Here is a 19,293-nt window from a genome sequence, read left to right as displayed (position 1 = left end):
TCGGAATCTCGCAGTCGCAACGCAACCTCCTGTCACTCGATTACTAGTTGTCGTAGTCTTTTTCCGAAAAGTCCCCAACTGAAAATGGTAGAAGCCTGAAACACATGTGAAGGCAAAAATGTGGGTAATTTTTTTTTATTTTTTTGTTTGCCTAGATGTGTGGACGAGCTCACAGCCCACCTGGTGTTAAGTGGTTACTGGAACCCATAGACATCTACAACGTAAATGCGCCACACACCTTGAGATATAAGTTCTAAGGTCTCAGTATAGTTACAACGGCTGCCCCACCCTTCAGACCGAAACGCATTACTGCTTCACGGCAGAAATAGGCGGGACGGTGGTACCTACCCGTGCGGACTCACAAGAGGTCCTACCACCAGTGAATACGCAAATTATAATTTCGTGCACCTGGTTTTGATAGAGCGACTTCTCTTTTGTTTTGCTCCCTCTTTCTCTAATGAGACGACATACTCGCAAAATAATGAGCATCATTAGCTTCTCTGTTAGTTCTACCGTGCTCAGATGCTACAGTAGACAAAGTCAAATCTCTTTCGAAGAACATAGTTTTGTAAAGTAGCAATGAACTTTCAATAGCATCAACAACAACTTCACAGCAGAAATAGGCAAGGTGGTACCTACCCGCGCGGACTCACAAGAGGTTCTATCACCAGTAAAAAATATGGGAATATGTGAATAGAAGAACTTTGTTTTTTCTGTTTGTCAACAGACTTTCGTTCTTTTGTTGTTTTTAGCCATTGACGATCTCTAGTGCTACCAATAGAAAAATTATACCTCTCATTGTTTTTCCGAACCTTCAAAAGGATTTTTTTCAAAAGCAGCACAAAAGAGAAATTGTAATACATAAAATGAATATAAATCTTGTGTATTCTGAGGCTATGGTTATGTATCAAACGGTGGACGAACAAAATTAAATTATAAAGTGAATATTAAATAATTAGAAGTGGTCTACGAACGTGTCATTACTTTCATCCAATGTATGTAATATCGAATTAAATAATAAAATTAATATTAAATTAGAGGTGGTCTAGATAACGAACTTGTCATTAATTTCGTCCGGTGTATGTAATGTATTATAAATAGGCCTCTCTTTCACACATCTAAGAAATTAAGACAGTGAAAAAATCTTGGTAAAACGACAAGTTTGCAGACTCAACTTTTAAATCGTTTAACAAGACTTTTAAGTCGTCGTGGCCTAAAGGATAAGACGTCCGGTGCATTTTGTATGTAGCGATGCACCGGAATCCCGCAGGCGGGTACCAATTTTTCTAATGAAATACGTACTCAAGAAATGTTCACGATTGACTTCCACGGTGAAGGAATAACATCGTGCAATAAAAATCAAACGCGCAAAATCATAATTTGCGTAATCACTGGTGGTAGGACCTCTTGGGAGTCCGCATGGGTAGGTACCACCACCCCGCCTATTTCCACCGTGAAGCAGTAATGCGTTTCGATACGAAGGGTGGGGTAGCCGTTGTAACTATACTGAGACGTTAGAGCTTATATCTCGAGGTGGGTGGCGCATTTACGTTGTAGATGTCTATGGGCTCCAGTAACCACTTAACACCAGGTGGGCTGTTAGTTCGTCCATCCATCTAAGCAATAAAAATAAAATAAAACTCATATTTTTATTATTTATTTATTGCTTAGGTGTCGGATCAATCTAGTTGCTTTAACACTACGATCATCGTATAAAAATTCACGTGACGTCATAGTTTTCCGGCTCGATGACGTCACGAAGCCCAGTTTCGGTGCAAGTCTAATCTACAAGTTGTGCCAATGTTTGTCTAAGGCAACCGTTCCTTTGCTCTTTCTTTGGAGCGTTTGCGTGTATGTGCGTAATGAGTAAAGGATCTAGACTCGACGATGTGTGAGTAACAACGTTAAGTCGGCAGGGGGAGGGAGAGGACCTGTTGCATATTTGTTGGGATGTTTTTGTATGGCATTTGATTTTTGTTTCAACTCTGTGCTTACGTTGAATTTTTGGATTCCTTAGTAGAGAGGCGTTCAATAATTAACAATCTCACTGAGGATGTGGTTTCGTACGTTTGTTATAGTAATCGGCAAACTTCTTGAGCAAATGACCTTGACTGTGCAGAACCGAATTTTAGATCACTTTGGTGGTGAGGGTGAGGCGCGACGGCAGGGGAAATCGTATCGAGCGCGTTATTGGTAGATCAGTCGAACCTTGCGTCCCGCACCGCGCCCTCATTCCGCTTGCTCCCAAAAGTAGTACAGTGGAAAGTCTATCGTTATTAATCGTTAAGTTATTTGTTATAATTGCTTGTGGACTTTGTTGCCATTGCTATTTGTTGAGTGTTTGTTGATTTTTTTATAAAACATACACTATGCCGTGACAAACTGGTGTAGTACTTAAAAGAAAGGGTAGAAAATTTGTGTACGACGTATATTGCTTCTTTATAAAACAGGGGAAGAATGATATGGAAAAATTAAAACAGACTTCGGAAGCAACAAAAACATCAGTGAGTACTGTTAGGTGCATTATTAACGAAGCTTTTTTTTTTTTTTTTTTTTTTTTTTATGATTGAAAGTTTACTGGTGGCCCGCAGGCCTTTCCAGTTTCACCAGGACAGGTGGGCGAGCAAAGGCTCAGCCAAGAGGGGTGGGATTTGCTAACAACTGCCCGAGCGCCTCCGAAGGAGACCTAACAACTCAAGAGCAATTGTTTCGCGAATGAATCTACTACCGGATCGGAATCGCGACCCGCTGAGAAGATCCGGCGAGAAACTCAGCGGGCTGATGCATGGGTTAGGTTGCACGTCGACCTCTTTGTCGAGTTCGACGAGTACGGTTACCGGGGTCCCTAAGCCTGCCCCTAGTATTAGAGCTGAAGGCATCTAATGCAAAGGTTATTGGATCTGATGGATCCGTAAGGACGTGTCTAGGGCGTCGACGGTGACTGGCTCCTGCATGATCAGGATTCGGAGAGTAGTCAGCGGCGGCAACGATAAGGCGATTATCATGACGCATAGCCTTATCGAAGTATCGTTCCGACGCTGACTTCATGTATTTCCGAATTGATTCGAGGCCCAGGTCGTCGTGTAGGTCAACGTTCCTCACGAACCACGGAGCGCCGACAGCTAACCTGCAAAAGCGGGATTGTAGGGATTGGAGGGTGTCTATGTGTGTGCGGGCTGCGTGAGCGAACACCACACTCGCGTAAGTCATGACGGGCCTTATGCAAGTTTTATAAAGTGTCACCTTGTTCCGAAGGGACATTTTACTCCGCTTACAGATCATGGGGTAGAGTCTACCGAGAATAAACGCGGCACGGTCACGGACTGATTTTATATGCGGGCGGAATGTCATCGATGCATCCAGGGTAACGCCCAGGTACTTGACCTTCCTGGCCCAGGGTATGGGTTGTCTAAAGAGAGTAATCGGGGGTGTGAGATTCCTCCTCCTAATCCGGGAGGAAATCCGTGTGGAGCTTCCCCTCTGAAATAGCACCGCAGTACTTTTCGCTGGGTTGATGTCTATGCGCCATTTTCGGAACCACTGTCCTAGGGCTAGGGCTGCGCTCTGAAGCTTCTTCGCGATTAGGGACTTATTTCTACTAGAATAGTAAACAGTCGTGTCGTCGGCGAATAAAGCTAAATGGGTCGGCGGCGACCGGGGAATATCGTTGACGAATAAGCTAAATAGGAGGGGTGAGAGGACAGAGCCTTGCGGGACTCCAGCTGTGAGAGGTCGTGGGGAGGAGCGGGTTCCCTCGACTCGATATCGAAAAGAGCGGTTCGACAAGAAGTCCCGTATGATGAGCACGAGACTATCCGGCACGCCCATGTTGAATAGTTTGAAAATCAAACCATTGTGCCAGACTTTGTCGAACGCTTTTGCGACGTCGAAGAAGAGAGCTCCCGTGTATAACGGTTTTGGTCGATTAAGCCCCACAAGAATGTGCTCCGTGAGGCGGTGCACCTGTTGAACGCATGAATGATTTGTACGGAATCCGAATTGTTCATCGATGAGAATGCCCTTGGATGAGACGAAATCTCTGAGGCGCTTGTAGAGCAGACGCTCATACAGTTTGCCTAGAGACATGAGGAGGCTAATCGGGCGGTAGCTCGTCGGATGATTTTTTGGTTTACCGGGTTTATGTATGCCGATAACGTCCGCTTCTTTCCACACCGCGGGAAAGATACAGTTCGCCATAGCGGCATTGAAAATAGATGCCAACATCACGATGAGTTGGACGGGTAGAAGTTTAATAACGCGGTTAGATATACCGTCGGAACCGGGAGCCTTGCGAGGACGTAGGTCTTTGATCAAGTCTTTAACTTCCATCGGGGTGACGGGTGGTAACGCATCCGAGGGTGGCAAGGAGGCTCTGCGTTCTACCTCACTGTCTACTAATTCTACATGAACAGGGTCCACGGATTGAGTGCTGGGCGTGCACTGGGTTTGCAATGTATCGGCCAGCAGCTCTGCTTTTTCGTCATCATCAAAGGCCGCGAGTCGGCCTGAGGGGCCTACGAGGGGGGGCATAGTTACTACCGTATCCGATTTGAGAGAACGAGCTAAGCGGTAGTAAGACCTTTGGGAGGGCGCGAGTCCTTCTAAGAAATCAGACCATCTGGCATCTCGGACTTCGGCGATGCGAGACTTTACGTCGCGTTGTAGGGCACGCATTCGAATACGATTTTCCGCGGTAGGATACCTGTCGTAGGCGCGTATCGAGGCGTTCTTAGCTCTAAGGAGTTCCCTAATATCGTCGGACAATTTGAAGCGGTGAAGGAAGTCCTCAGCTACAACTTGTTTCGATGACCTATCTAATGTCGAGGTGATGTGTGATGTTAAGATGTCTATGGCTTCAGCGGTATCCTGAGGAGACGGGGTAGAGTCCGGGTTAAACGGGAGCGATGGTGGATCAGATTCAGCCAGGCTGATGCCCAGCGTGTGCCAATCCACCACAGTCCTCGTGACGGGAACGGAATCGGGAGCGCGACCGAGCTTCATGACGACGGGACGGTGGTCTGAATCTAACTCTGAAACTACTTCGATCGAGTGTAAGCGCAGAGTTACGTTTTTTAATAACGCTATGTCGAGTATATCCGGGCGATGCGCGATATTTAGCGGGTAGTGAGTCGGGGTTAACGGAGCGACGATATCGAAGGCGAGATCATCGACTAACGCGTCAAGCCGCCTGCCATTCGGGGTTGTGGTGTGTGAGTTCCACCTGATGTGTTTACAATTTAGGTCGCCCGCCAGAATGACAGAGCTCCCCATACCGAGCAGCGCCTCAATATCACTGCTTAGAACGATCTTATCCGGTGGAAGATAAACGGACGCGATAACGATCGGCGCGTGTCCCGTCAGTGAGATTCGGCACACTGATGCTTCGATATTAGCGAGCGCGGGAGGATCGAGCGGGACGCAATGCAGGGCTCTTCTATAGTAAATAACGGTACCACCACCACGGGCAGAGAGCCTGTCGTTCCTGACCATGTTATAGTTCGCGATTTTAGGGTCACGGCGCGCGGGCTTAAGTAGGGTCTCCTGCACTAAGAAAATGTCAATTTGATGGTCACGCAAAAAATCACAAACCTGATCACGTTGATTTGCGAGACCGTAAGCGTTAAAAAATCCTATTGTTACGGATAAGGGTTTTATTCTACTAATGTACGCCATTGATTACCGGCGGAGTGAGGGGAGGACGTACGTATTTAACGACGCGTATACGTCAGCGTATTCTTGCACAACGGCGATGAAATGTTGTGCAGTGGAGGCGGCGCGAATGGCGTCACCCAATGCGTTAACACGCTCAAAGTTGATCGACTGAAAAAAGTCAATCGCTAGAGCGAGATTTTCGGACGCGGTCGGAGGGCAGGTCGCGGGGGAGGGACGTATCGCGGGGGTGGGACGAGTCGCGGGGGAGAGAGTTGTAGCCGTGTTCGTGTACGGCAACGGTTTAGCCCAAGCCGAGACGCTGGGCACCGACGCCGGCACGAAAGCAGGCTTAGCCTTCGGCACAGAGGGTACCGTGGCTTTGATGTCTGGGCCGGAAGCTCGGAGGCGGTTTTGACGGGCGACGCGGCGATTTATTTTTGGAGCTCGGGGGCATCCACGGTAGTTCGCGGGGTGACCTTGTGTTCGGCACAGGACACAGCTAGGAGGTTCCGTCGCGGTTTTTTGGTCGCGAGCGCAGAGGGCCGTGGCGTGATCGCCCAAACACTTAACACATCGGGGGCGCGCGTGACAGTTACGGGAAGAGTGCCCGTACAGTTGGCAGTTATGGCACTGACTAGGAGTGCCTTTTTTATGGGGGACTTCGACGGCAATACCGGAGAGCCTACAGACGGTCCGAATGTTAAAAATTTGCTTACCCTCGGGGGTAGGCTGGAGGGCGACTAAAACCATATTGTATGGCTCCCTACCGCGGCCGGTGTGCATGCGGTGCACGGAATTTACTGGTAGGCCTTGTTCTATCAGATCTGCCTTGACGAGATCGGCATCTAGCTCCTTCGGGATTCCACGTATGACAACGCGGAGTTCGCGCTCCTCCTGGAGCGTATAAGTGTGGAAACTTATACGCTCCTTTCGGAGGTAACTTGAGAGGGCCCTATGGTCGTCGGGTGTCGTTACTTTTATTTGAATCCCGTTGGCGAGATTACGGGCGCTGGCAAAATTAATATTTTTGGCCTTAAGGGCCAGGGAAACTCGGTCCCAAGCTGCCTTCTCTTGAAGGATAACCGGGGGAGGGGTCTGAGTTTTAGATTGCGCCACCGGTCGCGGCGACGGAGTGGCACGGGCTGGAGGCGCAACGGGAGTCTGAGGGCGGGGGCGCGACGCGTTCGCGGCTTTGCTAATTTTAGCGGCCGCGAGAGCTCGAGACTCCGCGGCACGCTTCTTACCCTTTTGTACCAGGGTGAATCCATCCGTCGATGAGGCGGGGGCGAGGTCGACCTCCATCTCCGAGTCAGAGTCGGAGGACGAGGAGGCGGGCGCAGGTGACCTACAAGCAGGAGTTTTGGAGGGCGCGACGGAGGCCGCGGATGATCGCGCTGCTGGAACGGTGGCCACGGCGGACGACGCAGTAGTTTTACTCGCCAGTATAGGCGACGCGGGAACGGCAGGCACGACGGAGGCTGCGGTGCTCGATGTAGACGCTTTGCACGCAGGTATAGGCGACGCAGGAGCAGCGAGCACGGCGGAGTCTTCGAGAGAGCTCGCAGTGTGATTGGCCTTGAAAGCCAGAAACTCTGAGGCGAGCTGTGGGTGACGAAGTCGGAGGAATTCCACGAATACAGCGTCCATGATCGCTGAGTACCCAGGTGGGGCGGCCCCGGGTCTTGAAAACACTCGCCTTGCGGCGAGGCCCCAACTTCTCGGACCTGAGCGGTTCTATTGAACACAGGTGGCAATGCGGCGCGATTACTACAGGACAAAGAAAAAGCACAACAAAACAGAAATTACAAAAAGAAGCAAAACAAATAAATACTTGCAGGAAAACACTTTGTCGGCAAATGTTCCACGAACACAAAAATAACTAAAACAAAACAAATAAAAGCTTCCAGGAAACACACTTGGTCGGCAGATGTATCACGAACACAGGCCGCGCGAACAATGGCCGGGCTAACAAAAGCCGGGCGAACAAAGACCGGGCGATCGAGTGGACGATGAGCACGTCCGCACGTGACGGGTGCCTCTATCGGAATCATTTAACGAAGCTAAAGGCTCTGGCTTGCTCGCCGTGTTTCGGACTCCGGGTAAGAAAAGATCAGGGAAGAAGAAAGTTACCGGAATGGATAGTTTCGTTCAATCTGTAATAAAAAGATGTAATCATAATAACTACATAACAAGCAGCGAAACTCCGTACCGTAGAAAGGCTTCGAAAAATTTAAAGAAGATATAAATTTTAATGGCTCGGAATGAAGCTTACGACAAATTATGAAAGAGCTAGGCTTCAGATGGAAAAAAAGAACAGAAAATAATCGGAAGCTGGTAAATGAAAAAAGTAACATTCGATTACTACGAATCGAATATCTTCAAAAAATAATTAATTATAGACAAAAAAGAAGACCGAATCGACCGAGTTGTAAACTACGCCGATGAGCCCTATGTCGACTCATCACGATGATAGCGACTCGGGTGATGAAAACAGTGATGATGATGATGGTCAAGATTATGATAACGAAAAAAAAATTACAAATACCAGCTTCGCTTCAACTGAACCAAGACCTGGCAACAGCTCTAGTTTTGACTTAATAGAAGGAATATCTATTTTACCCCAAGATTAAATTATTACAATTATTAACCTATATGTTTTGTTGATGTTCTAATAAATATATAAATAAATACATATGTTGATTTTAATAATTTAATAGCATTATGACGCAGAGTAAGTAATGTTTTTGCACGTGAGTGTACCATGCGCAAACTTACCCCCACTACGTCAACAAATGCTCAAGAAGTTTGCCGGTTATTATACGACGCAATATTGGACCGCTTTTGAAGGCAGAGAAGCGTACAGCTCTTCTTCTTCTTCTTCTCAATCGTGTAACTCTTGACAGAGTGGTCGTGATCGTCATGTGGTCGTGTTGGAAGGGGCAGACTTGATGCGTTTTGATGCGATAATAATTGATGACCGTTTCTCATTAACGTTAGTAATGACAGAAGCACGATCAATCCGATGCCTACGATCGAATACTCCTCCTCAAACCTTGTTTTAAGAATATGAAATGTGAATGTAGTTTGTGGCAAATTTTCAAAACTAGCGCACGCGTAACCGTGCGTTAAAATTTAAGAAAATAATATAATTTCAATTGAATTGCATCTAAAATTAAAACAGAATTCATTTCTTTCGTCAACCCTCATGTATTCAACCACATAAATAATCTTGTAATATTATAAATGCAATTAATACTTTCTTCAAACGAGACTTGGGGAGAGTACTTAAAGGTAGGCAGCGGCTTAGCTCTGCCCCTTGCATTGCTGATGTCCATGAGCGATGGTAACCACTCACCATCAGGTCGGCCGTATGCTCATTTGCCTACGAGGCTACTAAAAAAGACTGAATTTTCACAAATTAGAGTTTTTTTTGCTAACTCAGTCCAGTATTAGACTCTTTGAAATTGCCTTTTTTTATCAAACAAGGCAGATCAGCCTCTCGCTTACTTAATGCAAGGAAGAAAGGTACTGTTAATACCAAGCCAATGCTTTATTTTTTTGGTCATAGGGTTGTAGGTCGTAGCACGAAGGTCGTAGGTATAAGAATATATTTCATTCGCACCAATACAACTCCATCTATTTAGGATTGCCATTTGAAATCTAATGCGAATCTAAAGACTGTTTAATCGAAGATGCGTCGATTTTATTAACCGAAAGCCCGCACATATGTGTAAGTATGACCACTTTGACTTTATTCTGCCGCGAATAAATCGCGTGTTCTCGTTTGAAGGGCGGGACAGTTATTGTGCACATGTCTCGAGATAGATGTTAGATTATTTAGGTAGATACACAGATTAGTTAGGTAGATACACGTTGTGATATTTATGAGCTTCGGTAATTACTTAACACCTGGTGAGCCGATAGTTGATCTATTCATTTTACTAATATATTTTTTTTTTCTATTGCGTAGATAGATGAACAAACTCACGGCTCTTCAGGTATTAAGTGGTCACCGGATCCCTCAGACACCAACAATGTAAATGCCGCCACCCGGCTTGAGACAAAAAACTTAAGTCTCCGTTATTAAAGACCACCCTACCCTTTAAACCGAAACGCATTACTACTTCACGGTAAAAATAGGCGGAGTGGTGGTCTACCTACCAGTGCGGGCTAAGAAGATTATCTACCAGCCGTAATGTAGTGCTGTGAGCTCATTATTCAACTAACACAGGTTAGTTGGCCCCAAAATATATAATTATATAATAAAGGACTTGAGATATACTGGTTAGACGCTTAGAAAGACAACATTTTAGGCTTTGTAACGTAAGCACTAAAATTAGATTTTAATCTTTATTGAGCTGAAGAATGAACGGTTTGTTTCTATTGTTGTTTGTCCTATCTTTATCTCATTGTGAGAACTTAACTCTCAACCATTTGTATGTATGTAGTTGAGATAAAAAAAAAAAATAACTGTTAAGTCTGTGTAAACAAATGCGTTAGTCGAATTAGATAATAGGAGGGTGGTAAGTTAGACAAATATTAACCACTAGCGACCCGCCCTCGCTTCGCTTCGGAAACATTAAAAGATACATGAAACAAAAAAATAAAATAAAAATAAAATTAAAAAAAAGTAGCCTATGTTCATCAGGGACAATGTCGGCTTCTAATGGAAAAAGAATTTTTCAAATCGGTCCAGTAGTTTCGGAGCCTATTCGAAACAAACAAACAAACAAATCTTTCCTCTTTATAATATTATTATATTAACCATTCTACGACAGGATCTGTTTTATTGTGATGCATGTTTGGATGATTTCTTTATTATCATTTTTATGATCATCATTATTAGTTTGAAAGTTAATCGCATTGAAATTACTCGCTCGTAAATTTGAGGATACTTTATTGAAAACAAATTGGTGAACCGCTAAAATAACAAGTGGCAACTTAAACTGACATACACTAAAGTAGGTCATTAATCTCGAATAAATATCAAAATTAAGGGCAATAGCTAGTTTTTTTTTAAATTGTAAATAGACAAGCAGCCGGTCCCTCTGATGATATGTGGTCACTGTCGCCCGTACTCGTAGATATAAACATTGACTGTGCGCCAATGGAACTGTCAAAACTGTCAAAACGGTTTTATGGAACGTCTTAACTTAAACTTTGATTGAAAATTAATTGGCGTGATTCAGGAATCTGTCAAATATCTTGTGTTCCGTGACAGCTACCACGACACACAAAAAAATTAATTAATTCGATAAATGATCTAAATTTGTTACCGTAGGAGGTAAGTGATTTTCGGAGCCAGTAGACATCAGGATGCGAAAGCTCGCTCATGTCCCGACTGCGGTATGTAGCTGTGACGAATAGACATCACACACATAAAATTACGTTCCTACTTTGAAGTAGCTTGAAAATACACTGCAGATGAAAGACGTCAGGAACACATATGATACACACACACGCTTTGACATGTACGCGCACTTTCTTTCCTTTTAAATTGTCTTATTACTGATGGTAGAACCTCTTGTGAGTCCGCACGGGTAGGTACCACCGCCCTGCCTATTTCTGCCGCGAAGCAGTAATGCGTTTCGGTTTGAAGGGTGGGGCAGCCGTTGTAACTATACTTGAGACCTTAGAACTTATATCTCAAGGTGGGTGGCGCATTTACGTTGTAGATGTCTATGGGCTCCAGTAACCACTTAACACCTGGTGGGCTGTGAAAAAAATATCTCAATCATCTATCTCTGTACGCCAATATAAAAAATGTTTCTTAAGATTTTTTCGTCACGCCAGAATTGTGAATGCGACGCGCCTAACAGCCTGGCCACGGGACATTCGCCGATACGAATATTCGCGCGGTGCGAACGGCGAAGCGTCTAGCGACTAAAATAAGAGCATAGAAATGTACCTAACAAGCCACGCGCACGGGCGACCGGCGAAGCGACCGGCGAAATGTACCGAGCGAATCGCGCGATGCGGCGGGCGAGCAAAACAAATGCATGAATACGGACGGCGCGAGCCACGGAGTCGAGCGGTAGTCGCGGCGAATAGTACAGTGATTAACGGCCTGGCCACGGGGATCGGCGGTGCGAACAGCGAAGCGGTGGGCGAGGCGACCATTCGCGCAGCACCGTTTGCAGGCCACGGGTACTCACGTTCGCCGCCGCGACTAGTAAGGAAGTCCGACAGCGAAATGTCTATATCGAAATTATCTCGATATTGCTTACAAATTAATAGTTTTTTGGTTCAGGACCTATTATTTGGAAAAGATTGTGAAGTACATGATTTGAATAAGAATCGGAGTATACCTATAGATGGAGAATTCCACAAGAAGTACGAGAAATACTTTGAGTGGCTAGACTTCCAAATAGCTGGTCTAGCTAGTATTTCAACTATTTTTTTTTATTGCTTAGATGGGTGGACGAGCTCACAGCCCACCTTGTGTTAAGTGGTTACTGGAGCTCATAGACATCCACAACGTAAATGCGCCACCCACCTTGAGATATAAGTTCTAAGGTCTCAAGTATAGTTATAATGGCTGCCTCACCCTTCAAACCGAAACGCATTACTACTTCACGGCAGAAACAGGCAGGGTGGTGGTACCCACCCGCGCGGACTCACAAGAGGTCATACCCCCAGTAATTACGCAAATTATAATTTTGAGGGTTTCATTTTTATTACACGATGTTATTCCTTCACCGTGGAAATCAATCGTGAACATTAAAATTTGTTGAGTACGTATTTCATTACAAAAATTGGTACCCGCCTGATATTCGACTACCGGTGCATCGCTCAACACCGGACGTCTTATCCGTTCGGCCACGACGAGTTTAAAAATATTAAAAAAAAAATTAATAAAAAATATAAAATATAAAAATTTCGGCGTTCATTTTTCGCGGCGAAAACAACTAAACTCATTTAATCACTGCACTATTCGCCGCGACTACCGCTCGACTCCGTGGCTTGCGCCGTCCTTATTCATGCATTTGTTTTGCTCGCCCGCCGCACCGCGCGATTCGCTCGGTACATTCCGCCGGTCGCTTCGCCGGTCGCCGGTGCGCGTGGCTTGTTAGGTACATTTCTATGCGCTTGTTTTAGTCGCTAGACGCTTCGCCGTTCGCACCGCGCGAATATTCGTATCGGCGAATGTCCCGTGGCCAGGCTGTAAATGAGTTTAGTTGTTTTCGCCGCGAAAAATTAAAACCGAAATTTTTATATTTTTTATTTATTTTTTATTTTATATTTTTAAAGTCGTCGTGGCCTAACGGACGTCCGGTGCAATCGTGTTGAGCGATGCACCGGTGTTCGAATATCAGGCGGGTACCAATTTTTGTAATGAAATACGTACTCAACAAATGTTCACGATTGATTTCCACGGTGAAGGAATAACATCGTGTAATAAAAATGAAGTCCTCAAAATTATAATTTGCGTAATTACTGGTGGTAGGACCTCTTGTGAGTCCACACGGGTGGGTACTACCACCCTGCCTATTTCTGCCGTGAAGTAGTAATGCGTTTCGGTTTGAAGGGTGAGGCAGCCATTATAACTATACTTGAGACCTTAGAACTTATATCTCAAGGTGGGTGGCGCATTTACGTTGTGGATGTCTATGGGCTCCAGTAACCACTTAACACAAGGTGGGCTGTGAGCTCGTCCACCCATCTAAGCAATAAAAAAAAATATAGCTGAAATACTAGCTAGACCAGCTATTTGGAAGTCTAGCCACCCAAAGTATTTCTCGTACTTCTTGTGGAATTCTCCATCTATAGGTACACTCCGATTCTTATTCAAATCATGTACTTCACAATCTTTTCCAAATAATAGGTCCTGAACCAAAAAACTATTAATTTGTAAGCAATATCGAGATAATTTCGATATAGACATTTCGCTGTCGGACTTCCTTACTAGTCGCGGCGGCGAACGTGAGTACCCGTGGCCTGCAAACGGTGCTGCGCGAATGGTCGCCTCGTCCACCGCTTCGCTGTTCGCACCGCCGATCCCCGTGGCCAGGCCGTAACATTGAAAGCGGCCCCAAAATTCATGGAATCATGAAACAATCCAGTTTTTTCCGAGGTCACGTTTCGCGCGTCACGCGAATGTAATGTGCGCTGGGTGCACTTATGGTTGTGCGGTCAGAACGTTTGCCGAATAATAATAATCAATAACTTCTCCGCGATGAATTTGTTAATTTTCTTTTTGACTCATTAGCTTGTGTACGTAAGCAACTGCAATTAAAAAAAGTTTAATTAGAATTTCTTTCTATTCAGCTATTCAGCTCAGTCAAGCTGTTTATACGACTTGATATAACAACAAAATATAATCAACATTATTTAAATAAAGCAGGTATTTTACAGTCAAGTTCCTTGGCTGCAAATATCCACGAAGGAAGTGACTCCTTACCGTCATATATGCGTGTTTTTATTACTGCATTGTGTAGATAAACGCACGGCTATCCTTGTCGACTATATCCTTCTTCAGACTAGATTCGAAGACAGTCTCAGCTGTAAGCAGTGATTTTGATGCTCCTCTATCGACGGTAACTAGGTTATTCAGCAGGCGCTATGAAGGCCCATCTGAATTTGCAATAAAATATATTTTTATTGCAAATGGAGGTCGAGCTCACAGCCCACCTGGTCTTAAGTGGTTACTGGAGCCCATAGACATCTAGAATGTAAATGTGCCACCCACCTTGAGATATAAGTTCTGAGATCTCAAGTATAGTTCTAACGGCTGCCCCACCCTTGAAACCGAAACGCATTACTGCTTCACGGCAGAAATAGGCAGGGTGGTATCCGCACGAACTCTCCAGAGGTCCTACCACCAGTAAAATGAATCGAGCTATCGTGCAATATTTTACAAACGCGAGATTAAAACGCAGTTTACAAAAACCCGTTAATCCTACAGGACTTTAAATTCATTTATACACTAGTCTAACTCGGCTCGCTTCACTAACAAATCGTTGATTGAATTTAGATTTGCTTTTATTACCAAACTACACGGGGTGGGGTTATCGGCTGGGGTATTATGAAGATTTCCTGAAGTTCTCATCGCAATCCGTCCAGCCGTTTCAAAGCCTATATGGAACATACATATCGATCATTACATATCGAGGGGTAAAAGACTATTTATATTTGACTTAAGCGACATTTTTACACCTTTGCAAGAGAACTATGTAAAGTTTAAAATTTGACAAAAATATCATAACAAAAAACTTCTTTAGCTATTTGATTGAGGTAAACTTAATTGAAGTTTAATTATAAGCATCGAAATTTTGATACTAATCTATCCGTATATATAAAAATGAATTGCTGTTCGTTAGTCTCGCTAAAACTCGAAAGCGGCTGGACCGATTTGGCTAATTTTGATCTTGAATTATTTGTGAAAGTCCAGAGAAGGTTTAAAAGGTAGATAAATATGAAAATGCTCGGAATTAAATAAAAATAACAATTTTGTTTTTCCTTTTGTTTGTTTTAAGTTTATTTTATACAAAAGTTTAGGCCATTTATTTATCGATTGAGGACTACTACGAAGTCTGCCGGGTCAGCTAGTACGAAATAAAACGGATACTTAATTACAAAGATATATTTCGCGTATTAAGCAAAGTGTCGCTTAAACCAAATAGTCTTTCATCCGTCGATATACATACATACATATAGAATTTCATAAATCGAACACAATGTATTGATAAGGAAATCCCTAATTTTTGTCCCGTAATTCCCTGTTTTATCAAGCCACGGCTTACCGATCGATAGATAGCAACATGATAAACCTTTTAACATATTTTAGTTACGTTGGAACATTTAAGAAACGCCTAATATTATTTAGATTTCATACTAAGCTTTTACCTGGTACTTGGTGTACAAAGTATACTGAGATAACTACAAATCACTATACTGGGACCTTAGAACTCATATCTCAAGGTGGATGGCGGCATTTACGTTATAGATGTTTATGGGCTTCGGTAACCACTTAGCACCAGGTAGGCTGTGAGCTTGTCCACCCATACATGCAATAAAAAATAAAATAAAAAAACGAAGTACCTAAATACCAGGTACCAAGTTTATGGTAGGTAGCGGCTAGGTTGTGTTCCCTGGCATTGTTGTTGTCCTTGAGCAACGGTACCAAGCCACCATCAGATGGGCCGTATGCTCCTTTGCCCACAAGGGCTCATATTTCTTAACTATTTTTTCTGCGAAGCAGTCACGCGTTCATGCTTAAGACATTGACTGTGGGATCATTTTTGAAAGACTATTAGCCAGTGCGTATGAGGTCTTTTCGAGGCAAGATTGGGCTTCTTTGTAGTGCGTATGAGACTTGATAAGACTCACAAAGGTCCCACATACACCCATAAAAAGCTGGATATCCCCCGTATAGATAGCCTCCCGTACCGAGCGAACATGGATATGTCTGCTGCATCAGAGATCATAGCATAGGGCTTTTTAAACCGCATAATGCAGTGAACGTGTTAAAGGGTGGGATGGTTATATTAATAAAAACAATTGTGACTTTGATATCTCATCTTTGATATCTCTATCCAAGTCTCAAGGTGCGTAGTCGCCTTCTTCAAATCCAATCTAAAGTAGGCCCTAATACCCTAAATACTATGTTTAGAACTGTATAACAGAAACTAGATTTTTCTATTTCATTATTTGTCAAATAATGATGTTAATGTCAAAAGTTTCAGAGTAAATTGTGAAGTCTCTCTGTTTTGCACTGCCTACGGCGGCATTATTTTTTTTCCTACCTAAGTTGATAGCCTTGAGAGGCTATTTCAGCTTAACCTTAACTACTAAGTGAGCTCACGGGGCTCAAATCTGACGACGTTGCTAACACGAACCCTAACAAAAGCCGTGCTTCGCAGAATCTACCACCGGATCGGAAACGCGACCCACTGAGAAGATCCGGCGAGAAACTCAGTGGGCTCTGTCTGTTGGTTAATTTACTCGTCCGAGGCCTTCGTCGCAAGCGACGGGTTCGACGAGAACGGTGACCGGGCGGCGTGTGACTGTAAACACGATAATCTGGCCCGTAAGCTAATTTGCCTTCAGTTACGTTCGGTGACCACGTAAACTGTAAACAATTGAAATATGGAACACAGTATACCTACGTAAATAGGAAACGCGATTTTAAACCGCTAATGTAAATTTGAATCTCGACTTTAATGACAACAAAAAGTACCATTGTTCACTTTCAAGCATTTCAAAGGAACCGTGAAACGAATGATCTCGATCTATGAAAATTAAATGAATGTATAATGATAAACCAAAAATCAATTCACCCGAGAATTAAATACAAATGATAATTGACTTGAAAACTTTAAATATAACACAAGATTTTGTTTCTCGGTCATGTTGTGTCATAGCGTAGTTTTCAATTAATCAGTCGTCATAACACACTGCACAATCTTTAAATGTAACTGTTGCAAAGGGTAGAATCGAAATTAGTTTTCTAGTTACCTCCACATGGATAAGTGCGCCGACATAATATTGTGCCTAACACCATCCTTTATTACGTACGTTGCCAGCGTTTGTTGATCGACTTTGATAAGAGATAAAGGCCTGTAATCGCGCTATGTATTCCCTTATCAGTGATAACACGATGGCAAACAAGTGCACGCAATACGGCCCGTGGAACTTTGGATATTCTAGAATCGTGAGGTATTTTTACATTTTAACAATACATAGCGGATTTGTTTTTTTTTTGTTTGTCTGTTCTTTTTTTGTTTTTGTTTTTTACCATTGCTTAAATATTTTGTTTCAAGTTTCGTTATTAGTAGTATTGTTTTGTTTTTTTAATATTTATTTTATTAGTAGTGTACGGGATGTCGATTAATCATTAATGAGTTTCGTTTTTTTAGTTTTTAGGTTATGCGCATGTTTTTTTTTTCTTTTGAGCAGTAATTGTTTTTGTAAATTATTTTCGTTTATTCTTTCCTTTCTTTTTATTTTAAACTAAGTCTATATTATTATTAATACTAATGTTGGTTTTATGATATAGAAATTGTTTTCTGTGAATTTGTGTTTATATTATTTTGACCTAAATGGATAGTTTGAAGTAGTTGGGATTGCGAGCTCGCACGATGAGATATATGGCATGACTTCTATTTCTACATCAAAACAGTCATGCGTTTCAAAGGGTATATATAACAGGCGTTACGCATGACTTTGATCTCAGGTCTACTACGGACATCGGCGATCACTTAACACCAGGTGAACCGTGAGGTAGTTTGCTCGACTGCAGTGATTAAAGCTAATTAAACAGTCGCCTTTAGAGTTAGTATTCCTTACTGCTAGTTTACTGCTAGTTTCTTGTTCTTCTTCCTACCGTTTTTCCGGTCTAATGCCAGGATCCGCTTTCCTGCTCAAGCTCCTCCGCTTTGCCTGGTCTTCGGCATTTTTTTTATTGTTAGAATGGGTCGACGAGTTCACGGCCCACCTGTGGTTAAGTTACCGGAGCTCATAAACACCTTTTTTTTTATTGCTTTGATGGTTGGACGAGCTCACAGCCGACCTGGTGTTACGTGGTTACAGGAGCCCACAGACATCTACAACATAAATGCGCCACCCACCTTGAGATATAAGTTCTAAGGTCTCAGTATAGTTACAACGGCTACCCCACCCTTCAAACCGAAACGCATTACTGCTTCACAGTAGAAATAGGCGGGGTGGTGGTACCTACCCGTGCGGACTCACAAGAGGTCCTACCACCAGTAAAACCTAAGCCTACCACTTTTAACAGTAACATCTTGCTAGTTCATTCTATGTAATTACCACAATATCCTTGCTGGGCAGGAAAGAATATTATCAAAAGCACATACCCACACAGTAGGAGTAAAGTTCGTATTTCGTATTACGAGCTCTGAGCTTACGTAGATTCCGTGGATTCCTGAAGGCAGAGCATGATAAGAATTCAAAAATAATTCAGAAACGCGAGCCTTGCCCAATGCGAGCGCGTTTTCATCATTTTTCCCGTGCCATTTTTTCCCGGTCGCTTTTTTATTATACGAAAAGGGATTAGTATTATTTTTTGATTTTTTGATACTTCCATCCGATCACTGGTCCTTTATATACATGGTCTATGTAAGACTACGAAGATTTTAATGAAATAAGTAGTGAAAGTTGCGCTCGAGATTTTTTTAAACTACTCGCGCGACACGCGTTGTTCATTAATGGTCCTATGAGAGAAATCATGCCAGTAGCGCCAGCAACAGCGATACCAAGTTTCATCACAATCAGATGAGCAACTTCGGAACGTAGAGAGGAAAAAACGTGCTCACATAAGATAAAAAATTTAAAAGTTAAGTTATACCTATACATATTGTACAAACATAAGACCTATGATAATTTCTTCAACAATCACACAGTTCTGTCATATACCTATCGCGGCCTTGATACGCTAAGTAACTTCGACGTAAATTCGCTCACATCAATAGTGATTGTTAACGTTCAATGACTCCAAACTGCAATTTTCGCTTGTGTCACGAAGATTGCAAACACGCTTGACGTGAGACCAAAAGAATTAACTCAAGGGACCTCAATTTTTAATACATTTGTCAGATTTGTGAACCAAGCAAGAAAAACTGTATAACTAACTTTCAATTGCTCCAATAATCGTTACAATATGTCATACAGACCGCGCTA

General features: G+C 43.3%; 1 protein-coding gene across 15 annotated transcripts in view; it reads left to right on the top strand.

Moving 5' to 3' along the window:
- The window catches only part of LOC114243149 (CUGBP Elav-like family member 1), a 454,265-nt gene that overhangs the window by 284,620 nt on the left and 150,352 nt on the right, over window positions 1-19,293 (top strand). For 2 of the 15 annotated variants that reach the window (XM_089732098.1, XM_089732089.1), the window contains exon 1: window positions 17,026-17,310. The exons of 12 other annotated variants lie outside the window; for them this stretch is intronic. Coding sequence is in view for 2 of the 3 variants with exons in the window: in XM_089732089.1 (XP_089588215.1) it covers window positions 17,225-17,310 (86 nt within the window). In the remaining variant the exon portion in view is untranslated. Of the gene's footprint in view, window positions 1-17,023; window positions 17,311-19,293 lie in introns of those variants that run through there. One more of the 15 variants, XM_089732095.1, reaches the window with a different exon arrangement.

This window comes from Bombyx mandarina, chromosome 12, assembly GCF_030267445.1.
Source record: "Bombyx mandarina strain Sakado chromosome 12, ASM3026744v2".
Taxonomy (NCBI): Eukaryota; Metazoa; Arthropoda; class Insecta; order Lepidoptera; family Bombycidae; genus Bombyx; species Bombyx mandarina.
The sequence above is the reverse complement of the archived record's forward strand: the minus strand, read 5'-3'. Positions and strand labels throughout refer to the sequence as shown.